This window comes from Topomyia yanbarensis, chromosome 2 (genome assembly GCF_030247195.1).
Source record: "Topomyia yanbarensis strain Yona2022 chromosome 2, ASM3024719v1, whole genome shotgun sequence".
NCBI classification, from domain to species: domain Eukaryota; kingdom Metazoa; phylum Arthropoda; class Insecta; order Diptera; family Culicidae; genus Topomyia; species Topomyia yanbarensis.
The window spans coordinates 32,430,812-32,443,383 of record NC_080671.1 but is presented as its reverse complement, the minus strand read 5'-3'; the positions used below and the strand labels follow the sequence as shown (position 1 = coordinate 32,443,383).

Here is a 12,572-nt window from a genome sequence, read left to right as displayed (position 1 = left end):
AAAAGTCACATTTATTAGCCTTACTTGTTTTTGGAAGCAAATCCTGCCTCAATCAAAAGTTATAGCTGTTTAAAAACGTTGTTGTCCACAAACAACATGGGCATGAATGGGTTAATATCAGTTGCATAATATAGCAGTAACCTGGCAGCCCAAACATGTGGTTATCTGACCTTCATAGATGCATGACGTTGTGTGAGTTGGAAGAGTGCTGTGGCCAAGGCGGAACGCTACAGTAGGGCCGATTTGCCCTTTGCCCAACCAAAAAAAAAAATTGTGTTCAGTGATGAGTTGAAGGTAGCATACGTGAACAATGCCTGTTCTCAGACCGTATTGTCGTTGATTTTTTCGAAGTTCTCTTCTCATAGCTCAAAAGTTAAAGAATGTCCAATCAAGGAATAGTAATCAGGTACACCATTAGACCACGCATGATAAGTTGGGTATAACGTTTCGAATTCATCTGATCAGTATGTGACAGCCACCTTGATCGCAATCAGGGTGGCCAACCCTGATCTACGGATTTCTGTCTTTTCTTCGAATCAACTCGTGAAATCTACGGAATTTTCATAACTTCTACAGAATTCTACGGAAGTTTAGTAAAAGTAATACGCATTCGATTTTTTCAATCGAATTATTATCAAGTAGAGCCATAGAAATGTGAAGCGTTCCCTTAAAAATGCTCTTTTACAGAAATACTAAAAAAAAGCTACGCCACTCACGACCACAAATCATTATGCTCAGTTGACTCAAGAGCGTGACTCCAATTATTTCCATGTGGGGACTGCTCCCAAAACTATATGCAGATTAAATTACTTGTAAATGTCTAAATTTGTCTCCTGAGAGGCTGTGTAATATACCAGCTCGAGGAAGCTCTGGCAAAAGTCTTAGTAATTGGAGATAAAACAAGATACCGCGTATCAGTTACATTTTTATGATCCAGTTCATATTGTTATGTTACTCCGAGTAAAAAATCCGATAGTAATTAACAAATAGTATACCACAATAACACGAAAAGAAATTACGAATATCATGATAAAACTGAACAAGAGTCACATTACTCCACGTGTCAAATCCGAAAGTGAGCTCAAGAATAAAATATCACGATAACGTGAATATAAATCATTAAAATCGTGAATAAAGTCCTGAAATCATGAACATTAATCAGGCTAATCTGTCGGAAAAAGCGATAATAAACTCGTGAATAGAAGATCACGGTAACGTGATCTGAAAATCGCGAGAAAGCTCCAGAAATCATGAACATCGTTTGACTGTCGGTTGTTTTGATTGATTTACATTATACAAACCAGTGCATCTCCAAATTATGAACAAGAATCACTACAAAAACTAATGTGACAGAATCGTCTGAGCTCTCGGTCGAAGTTCTCTAGTGCTGTGAATAGAGTAAATCAATATATATATATATATATATATATATATATATATATATATATATATATATATATATATATATATATATATATATATATATATATATATATATATATATATATATATATATATATATATATATATATATATATATATATATATATATATATATATATATATATATATATATATATATTAGGGTGGGACAAAAAATACATTCCAGCTCCGAGCAACTTTTTAGGTACCATTTGGGTCCTAGAACAACTGTGTAAATTCTTAGCTCGATCGGTAAAACTATATTTTTGCGCCCACTCTTTAAAGTTTACATGGGATTTTGTATGGGAAAGTTAACTTTTACAAAATAATTCCTCCAAGAGTCGCTCATTACTCCCTAAAAATAAATCGTTATGTGGTTTGTATAGGAAATTTAACAAAGAAAAAAAGTCTCGAAAACCGCGAAATGATCTGATGCTTGAGAAAAAAGTTATTAAGCAGAAACCGATTGATGCTCTGATGATTGATAAAATATTCATTTTTTCTAGCACCACTGCTGTTGGCTGTCCAATTATACGCAATTTTGTTTTAATCCTCTCTTAATGTATCTAAATCGTTTATCTATACTATTTGGCCACTTCGCAAGGTTTTGAGAAATAAATTAAGGCTTCTTTTGTACATAATAAGAGAAAGTTAAAAATTTTGTATATAATAAAACCGTCAGAAGCAGTGATGCTATGAAAAGTGAAATTTTCATCAATCTTCAGGGCATCAATCAGTTTTTGCTTAATAACTTTTTCCACAAGCATCAAATCGTTTTGCAGTCTTCTAGACTTTGTTTCCTTGACAAATTTCCTATAAAAATCAGACATCAGTTTATTTTTAGGAGCTAATGGGCGACTCTTGGAAGAATTAATTTGCAAAAGACAATTTTCCCATGCGAAATCCCATGTAAACTTTAAACCGTGGGCGCAAAAATATAGTTTCACCAATCGAGCTAAAAATTTGCAGAGTTGTTCTGGGAGCTAAATGGGACCCAAAAAGTTACTCGGAGCCAAATTTTATTTTTTTCATATAACCATGTCCCACTCTAATATATAGGGTAAGGTGGGGCAAATCCGACCGTTGGGTAAACCCGACCCCCATCTGTTATCGAAAATCGGAAGCACTACCAGAACTAATAACAATGTTGTCGTGTAGAGCATCGAAAATAATCATAATGGTGGCATGACAGCATTTTGTTAGCCTACATTGAGATGATCAAACGACAATAAGTGTGTTTTTTCAACTTTTGATTTGATTTTCGTGCATCATTGCCTTCAAGATATTTCTGATTGTTTAAGTGATAGCATAAAAAATGTAAGTGGATTTAAATTCATTGATTTAAGTCCTACAAAGTGCATAGATGAATTTAGTCCAACTTTTTTCATATTTTTTTTTAATCGCGCCATAATGAAAAATGGCGCGGTGGGGCAAATCCGACCTCTGAATAGTGGGGTAAATCCGACCGTTTTTTGCTAAGAAAATGTTTATTTATCAATTTGAAAAATATTTTTATTATTATTATTTATTATTTTATTGTACAATGGTTCATAATTATAAACGAAAAACACAAAAACGTGATGAATATAGTATTCGCCGAGCAATTGCTCCGCTGCAGATGGGAATATTTTTACGTGCTACTACTGGTGATTTTGACATTTCAAGATCGACATTGAATTCCATTTTCTTCATGTTACAATTGAATAACGTAACATTCATAGATTTATCATTGAACACCCATAAAATTTGGATAATAGCTGTATTAAATCAACCAAAAACATAGGCGGTCGGGTTTACCCCACCATTTTTGAAAACAGCAAAAATGAGCTTTTTCGTAAAACGCTTGTATCTCCAAATTTTCCAAAAATACGAATAAAATGCTATATACAGGAAGTTGCCCAGAAGTCTAACCTTTAATTTGGTATATAAAACGACTTGATCCGATGTAAAATGAGCATTTTACAGCCAAATCCATTTACTAGGTCGGATTTGCCCCACCTTACCCTATATATATATATATATATATATATATATATATATATATATATATATATATATATATATATATATATATATATATATATATATATATATATATATACAGGGTGTTTGGTTCATGGTTAAGAATCTCTCGGGGGGTGATAGACTGTCATATTTGGTGAAAAAAATTGTTCTACACATACCATCAAATCTCAACCGTTACAGAGTTATTGAACTTTTTGAGTTAATAACTTATTTGTCTTAAAATACCTCTAACTCAAAAAGTATACTTTGTATTTCAAATATTTTAGGTCCACTGGGAAGGTGAGAAAATTTCGCATTGAGTGATGCCATCACATGTTTCAGCTAATGAGTTTAAGTAGCCTTTTCAAAGTAATTTATTGAAAATTAAACATTTTTAATCGATTTTTCGTTCATTTCTTGAAAATCCTAATAGTTAACCTCATCATTTTAATAACCGGATTGTTAGTCTTGAAGAGCTGCATAATTCGTTCTTTGACATGATACACCTACCTTTTCTTATTTTCATGAGATTGGGTTATTTAACTTGGATATTTTTATCTCATTTTCACTAATACCAGCTCTAATTGAAAAAGTATTGCACTTATTGTATTGTTTTTCTTTTTATTCGAAAGCCAGGAAAATTTTACAGAGAAAAATGTATTAATACCTTTCAGTTAAGTGAATTTAGTATTCTTTTAAAAGTAAATTAGTTTAAAGTTAGTGCTATCATTAGCATTTTCGTTAATTTTCTTAAAATTGTAAATAATAAACATCACCATTATTATCATGAAAATAACGCATTTCAGCAAGTTCTACAGTTCTTTCTTTGATTCCATCCAATTATCTCTTTTGGTTTCGACGCAAACTCGTTTTTATCACATCGTTTCATATGCAAAAATAACGATTTCGAACCAACTACATTTGCGGCGAGGTCATGCTGTGTTAACTATTAAATAGCAGCAAAATGAAAAGAGATATAGACAAAGTGTCAAATCAAAAGTTATAGAGAACATTAAGGGGCATCAAATGAACAAGAGTAACGATAAATTTTGTTGATTAATAATTAGAATAATTAAAAAATTCTCCAAAAAACACAAATTTTTAGATATTTCGTTAGTAAAGAATCATTTGGTACACTTAACTAAAAGGTATTTGTACATACACTGATAGGACATTTTCTCAGCTTTCCAATGAAATCTTGTAAATAACGATATAAAGCATATTTTTTAGATTAGAGTCTTTTAAGCACTTGCAAGTCGGTTACAGGAAAAGTATAGTAATGAAATTACAAAGAAACGAGAAGAGATAGGAATATGACGTCCAAGAACGAATTATGAATCGTCCTAAAACCCAACTTTTGGATAATGGATATTGCTATAATCATACTTCATTATTTCGAGAAAATTAGCAAAAACCTCCTCAAAAACACTAACTTTTAATTACTTTACAGCTAAAAGGTAATTAAAACTAATTAACTAAAAGATATGAGAACACCATTCAATAGGAAATTTTCTCACCTTTCGAATGGAACTAAAACATTTAAAATACAAAGTATACTTTTAAAGTTAGAGGTATTTTCAGACAAATAAGTTTTTTACACAAAAAATTCAATAACTCTGTAACGGTTGAGATTTGAGGGTATGTGTAGAACAATTTTTTTCTCCAAAATTGACAGTCTATCACCCATCGAGAGATTCTTAACCATGAACCAAACACCCTGTATATATATATATATATATATATATATATATATATATATATATATATATATATATATATATATATATATATATATATATATATATATATATATATATATATATATATATATATATATATATATATATATATATCTATATATATATATATATATATATATATATATATATATATATATATATATATATATATATATATATATATATATATATATATATATATATATATATATATATATATATATATATATATATATATATATATATATATATATATATACATTGTGAAGGTTAACCATTGTTTGAGGCAGTCTTTGTTCGCCGGTGCCTAGGTTGGTGAAGTGAATAGTGAAATAACCGGACAAGCCGCTATATAAGCTAAGTATCTTTTTTTTTCATTTCCCTTTCACCCGATCCCTTTCCCCTGAATATAAGTTTAATTTCTCGGTTACACCACGTGCTATCCTCGTGCCTAAATGGCCGAGGGCGAAGTAACATTGGATGGGAATGATATTCCCATGGATTTACCGGATAAACCCGAAATTACTCCCTCCCCTGATTCCCCCAGTCCTCCTCGCATAAAAACATACCCAGCCAGTACCAATGGACCCTGGGTGGTCTATTTCCGGCCCATCACGAAATCGCATAATATTTGAGAGATCTCACGGGAGCTGACTGCTAACTACCCGGCCGTAGCTCAGATAACACGTGTTAGAGCTAATAAAATACGCATATTAGTGAATGACCTCGACCAGGTAAACCAGATTGCTCGAAGCGAGCGTTTTACAAAGCAATTTAAAGCGTATGTACCTTGTATGGCAGTGGAGATCGACGGGGTCGTCGCCGAACCGGGTTTGAAGTGTGAAGACGTGTTGAAGTACGGAGTTGGTTGCTTTAAGGACCCCTCACTTCAACATGTGAAGATTCTGGAATGCAAGCAATTGTATTCAGCAAAAACTGAGAATAATAAGACAACTTATTCATTGTCAGACTCGCTTCGGGTGACTTTCTCCGGGTCTTCCCTCCCCGACTATGTCCTCCTGGATAAGGTTCGTCTACCTGTTCGCCTGTTTGTACCGTGGGTAATGAACTGCAGCAATTGCAAGCAACTGGGCCACACAGCCACCTATTGTGGCAATAAGAAAAGGTGCGGCAAATGCGAGGGAGAGCATGAGGATGACTCTTGCGGTAGAGAAACTGAAAAGTATATTAACTGCGGGGGCCTTCCGCATGATCTTAAATCATGACCCGCGTACAAACAGCGCGGGGATAAAATTAAGCGCTCCCTTAAGGGAAGCTCGAAGCGCTCTTATGCAGAAACTCTTAAGAATGCGTCGCCATCTGTCCCTTCTTTTGGCTGGCGTTGAGCAGGAATCTGACGACCCACAAGATGGAACATCTTTTGTTAACCCAGGGGAATCCAGGAAGAGGAGAAATCTAGCCTCCCATAGATAGCCTCGTAAGGGTGCCGAGGTGTCGTCCACTCAGAGTGCGCCAACTACAATCAATAAATCCAACGGAAGTGATGCACTAAAGCCGAAGCAATTTGCTCCAGAACTTTTTAATTCTAACAAGGAGTACCAACCACTTCCAGGGACACCAAAAATCCCAAGTGTCCCCTTTTTTCAAACAGATACTCAGTCCAATAACGGACTAATGAAATTTTCTGACATCGTGGACTTAATTTTTACAACTTTCAATGTTACTGATCCTCTTAAAAGCCTTCTGATACGTTTTCTCCCTATAGAGCAAACATTTTTGAAGCAGTTGACTACTAAATGGCCCCTCCTTGCAGCGATCGTATCCTTCGATGGCTAAGTCATCGAACGAGGTCACCGATTAGATCACTGTTCTACAGTGGAACAGCAGAAGTATCCTCCCGAAAATCGATTCCTTTAAATTTTTACTAAATAGTTTAAAATGTGATGCTTTCGCATTATGTGAAACTTGGTTAACTTCCGATATAAATCTCAACTTCCACGACTTTAATATAATTCGTCTGGATCGAGAACACCCCTTATGGAGGAGTACTTTTGGGGATCAAAAAGTGCTATTCTTTCAACCGAATTAACCTCCCTTCGACACCAGGCATTGAAATTGTCGCTTGTCAAGTTTGCATTGCTTCCATCTACATTCCTCCTAGAGCCTCGGTAGGGCACCGAACGCTTTGTAATATCACGGAATCCTTACCGGCACCGCGGCTACTTCTGGGAGACTAACTCGCACGGTACGGTATGCGGTTGTCTTCATGATGATAATAGATCAACATTAATCCAAGATCTTTGCGACAATTTCAACATGACCATCTTAAACACGGGAGAAATGACGCGGATTCCTACACCACCAGCACGCGCAAGCACGTTGGATTTATCGCTTTGCTCGACATCGCTACAGTTAGATTGCATGTGGAAGGTGATCCCCGATCCCCACGGTAGCGATCATTTGCCTATCGTGATTTCAATTGCTGACGGTTCAAGACCATCAGAAACAATCAATGTCTCGTATGACCTCACACGGAACATTGATCGGAAGAGTTACGCGACCGCGATATCCGTTAAAATCGAATCCACTCAAGAGCTTCCTCCGGAGGAAGAGTACAGGTTTTTGGCTGGCTTGATTCTCGACAGCGCGAATCAAGCTCAGACTAAACCAGTACCCAGCGCGAATACCCATGGACGAACTCCCACCCCGTGGTGGGACAAAGAGTGTTCAGAGCTGTACGCGGAGAAGTCCATTGCATATAAGGTCTTCCGGGAAGACGGGTTACCCGCTAGCTATCAACAGTACGCAACGTTAGAAAAGCGAATGAAGAGTCTAATAAAAACCAAAAAACGAAGTTAAAGGCGCTGGTTCGTCGACGGGTTAACGAGAGAAACAGCGCTTAGCACTCTTTTGGGTACGGCTCGACGTATGCGTAACCGAAACAGTACCAACGAAAACGTGGAATATTCAAACCGTTGGATATTCGCTTTCGCCAAGAAGATCTGTCCGGACTCTGTGCCGGTACAGAAAACGTACCGCGCCGCGTCTCCTCGCGATTACGCGAACGAAACACCGTTTTCGATGGTAGAGTTCTCACTTGCTTTCTTGTCATGCAACAATATCGCCCCAGGGTTAGACAGAATCAAATTCAACTTGTTGAAGAATCTGCCTTACACTGCAAAAAGGCGCTTGTTGAACTTATTTAACAAGTTTCTTGAGGGTAACATTGTCCCTCATGACTGGAGGCAAGTGAAGGTCATCGGCATCCAAAAACCAGAAAAACCAGCCTCCGACCACAACTCGTATCGACCGATTGCAATGCTGTCCTGTATTCGGAAGTTGTTCGAGAAAATGATCTTGTTTCGCCTCGACAATTGGGTTGAAGCAAATGGCTTACTGTCAGATACACAATTTGGCTTCCGCAAAGGCATTAGGACGAACGATTGCCTTGCGTTGCTTTCTACAGAAATCCAAATGGCCTATGCTAACAAAGAGCAGATGGCATCAGTCTTCTTGGATATTAAGGGGGCTTTTGACTCAGTTTCTATCAATATTCTGTCAGAGAAGCTGCACCAGCATGGTCTTTCACCAATTTTAAATAACTTTTTGCTAAACCTGTTGTCTGAAAAGCACATGCACTTTTCGCATGGCGATTTAACAACATCGCGATTTAGCTACATGGGTCTTCCCCAGGGCTCATGTCTAAGTCCCCTGCTCTACAATTTCTACGTGAATGACATTGACGATTGTCTTGCCAATTCATGCACGCTAAGGCAACTTGCAGACGACGGCGTGGTCTCTGTTACAGGGCCCAAAGCTGCCGACTTGCAAGGACCATTACAAAATACCTTGGACAATTTGTCTGCTTGGGCTCTCCAGCTGGGTATCGAGTTCTCTACGGAGAAAACTGAGCTAGTCGTATTTTGAAGAAAGCGTGAACCAACGCAACTACAGCTTCAATTAATGGGTCAAACTATTGCTCAGGTTTCAACATTCAAATATCTCGAGGTCTGGTTCGACTCTAAAGGTACCTGGGGATGTCACATTAAAACAGAAAATGCCAACAAAGGATCAATTTCCTCCGGACAATAACTGGAACATTGTGGGGTGCCCACCCAGGAGACCTGATCAGGTTATACCAAACAACGACATTATCCATGATGGAGTACGGGTGTTTCTGTTTCCGCTCCGCTGCGAACATACACTTCATCAAACTGGAGAGAATCCAGTATCGTTTCGTTTCGTTTTTGATTTAGGTGACTTTAAAAAATTTTCATTCGTCACGTAAAGAATCCAGTATCGTTGCTTGCGCATTGCCTTGGGTTGCATGCACTCGACCCATACGATGAGTCTCGAAGTGCTGGCGGGCGTTCTTCCGCTAAAAAATCGATTTTGGGAACTCTCATATCGATTGCTCATCCGATGCGACATTCTGAACCCGTTGGTGATTGAAAACTTCGAGAGGCTCGTCGAGCTTAATTCTCAAACCCGATTTATGGCCTTGTACTTCGACTACATGGCGCAGAGCATTAATCCTTCTTCGTATACTCCCAACCGTGTTCGTTTCCTAGATACTTCTGATTCAACTGTATTCTTCGACACATCCATGAAAGAAGAGATTCGTGGAATCCCGGACCATATACGCCCGCAAGTGATCCCCAATATATTTTATAATAAATTCCGAGAAGTCAACTGCGACAAAATGTTTTACACTGACGGATCAAATCACGATGGGTCCACTGGCTTCGGTATCTTCAACAATACTATCACCGCTTCATTCAAGCTCAATGATCCCGCTTCAGTTTACGTCGCAGAGTTAGCTGCAATTCAGTACACCCTTGGGATCATCGACACTCTGCCCACAGATCACTACTTCATCGTTTCGGACAGCCTCAGCTCTATCGATGCTCTTCGTGCGGTGAAGCCTAAAAAGCAATTACCGTATTTTCTGGGGAAGATACAGGAGTCCTTGTGTACGTTATCTGAAAAATCTTATCAGATTACCTTTGTTTGGGTCCCCTCTCATTGTTCTATCCCGGGCAATGAAAAGGCCGACTCATTAGCAAAGGTGGGCGCATTAAATGGTGACATATACGAAAGACCAATCTGCTTCAACGAATTTTTTAGTATTTGTCGTCAGAGGACGCTCAACAGTTGGCAAACCTCGTGGAGCAATGGTGAACTTGGACGATGGCTACATTCGATTATCCCAAAGGCATCAACGAAGTCTTGGTTCAGGGGGATGGATTTGGGTCGGGATTTTATTCGTGTAATGTCCCGACTTATATCCAACCACTACACCTTGGATGCGCATTTGCGGCGTATTGGGCTTGAGGGAAGTAGTCTGTGCGCTTGTGACGAGGGCTATCACGACATCGGGCACGTTGTCTGGGTTTGCGCCGGGTATTTGGACTTACTTAGACTGAGGCGCAAAGTTGTTTCGCTGATCTCCCGTTTGCGCGAAAGTTGCAAATTTTGCTCTTCTTTTCCTGTCATGATATACACCTTCTCTCCCCTGTCCTTGATACAACTGCTGCTACACTGATGTGGAAATAAGCCCCCTCTGAATATCTTGACTAAGCATAAGTCTTCGTTAAAAAAATCAAATTTGTATTTTGTATTCCTAGTTTTAAGATAGCTGTAAAATTTCTCATAAATATTTCTTTCCCCTTTTGTGTACTAAATTATATTGTTTGTTTTAAGAGAACTGTAAAATATTTTGTAAAATACTTTTACTCCCTCTTTTGTATATCAAACTGAATCCCTTGTTTTAAAAATTTTCATAAAAAAATCTTTTGGCCCACTCTTGTATATTGAATCTTATTTTTAGTCTTAAGATAGCTGTATACTTTTTTTTTATTTTGCAAAAAAAATATTTCAACATTGTAACCTCCTAGTTTTAAGATATCCAAAATGTAAAAACAAAAGAATTTGGCACCGCCAAGCTAACGCTTTTGTGCCTATCAAATAAACGAAATGAATAAAAAAAAACTAATGTCCAGGGAACAACCACTGTAACCAAACCAAACATTGGAATGTAACGCCATGTAGATTTTTGGCACGAACTAGCCTTTTGAAAACACCATTAGTTTCATGAATACGTGATTTAGTATTCATAATTTCAGGAGCTTCGTCACGATTTTCGTAAATCGTTCACGAAATCGTGATATTTGTTTCAAGAATTTATGAACGGATTTCTTTCGTGCAAGCAGTACGCCCAGGAAAAACGGCAGGCATATTTTAAATTTTTAATGGAATTTAACTAGTGTTAGCTTCTTTATGTTTACATCTTGTGAAAATATAAAAGATTCACGGCTTAATTTTGCTAACACAATGAGCAATTTCAAATAAACCAAACGAAGTATTAGGCAACGGATGATGTTGTGTTCGCGACAGTGCCTACACTGTTTGTTTCGGCAACTTGGCAAGGTGCGTATAAAAACCCTTCTTGCATTAGAAAATTTCCGTAGTTTTATCCCTAATGGCAACAATATTATAATCATTGGATCGAATAATATGGAAGTCGTTGTCGTTGAATGAAAAATAATTATATGTTTCATTCTTTATTTCATGAACAGTGCATACGCGTCCTTTCCTTTCTCCTTTTCCCACTGATCACCTATCTGTGCCATTGGATGAATAAAGGTATTCATACAAATCTCGAAATTACTAGCATTCTAAGGGATGTATACAATCGACCTCTCTACTGGTTCATCCATGCATCGCTGTAGTTATTACGTGCATTCAAACTATAGGAAAAAGCCATAAATTACGCAACAAACCCATATGGAACAATACTATCCTGATCTTGAACTTGCGCGTGCTAAAAGCGATAACTGGAAAACAAAACTAGAATAAGACGAAACACTTACGCAAAACACTGTCTGCTACTTTGATCACAGCTATTAGAATAACTACACTAAAACTAATCGATGAACTAATTCGACTCATCATTGCAAAAATTTGTTCTGCCTGCCTGAGCCCTATATTTTGTACTAATTCCACTCTGCCGTGTGTTGTATCGGTTTTCGAAACTATTTTCCCATTCACTCTCACTTTTCACAGCACATTCCCGATCCCAGTAGGCTAGCTGGTCAAAAGGAAATCCGATTTTTTTTTCTGCCTACTGTTCTGGAACTAATCCCGCCTCGTCGGGAGTAAGTCCGTCGTGCATCGGATAATTTTTCTAACCATTAACTGAAACCGGTCGTATCCTGAGCTGAACTATTTATAGTGGGGATTATTGTTCTAAGCGTGTAAGTATAATTTCATTGTTTCATTGCATGTAGGCAGCGTTATTGTTGCCCGTTGATGTGAGATACGCTGTAAAACATCATCGAGCATCGTCAACAAAAGGGCTCTAGCCTCTGGCTGGACCCTAGCTATTTTCTCAAGCTTGCATTTTTATTCGACCGGCTCATGAATGTGCTGATACCGGTCGAGGAA

General features: G+C 37.4%; 1 protein-coding gene across 1 annotated transcript in view; it reads right to left on the bottom strand.

Annotated features, from left to right (window-relative positions):
- Positions 1-12,328, bottom strand: part of LOC131682093 (uncharacterized) — a 33,219-nt gene extending 20,891 nt beyond the window's left edge. Inside the window, exon 1 of the mRNA XM_058963305.1 lies at positions 11,999-12,328. Coding sequence (XP_058819288.1) covers positions 11,999-12,080 — 82 coding nt within the window. The 5' untranslated portion in view covers positions 12,081-12,328. The remainder of the gene's footprint in view (positions 1-11,998) is intronic.
- Between the last annotated feature and the right edge of the window lie 244 nt (positions 12,329-12,572).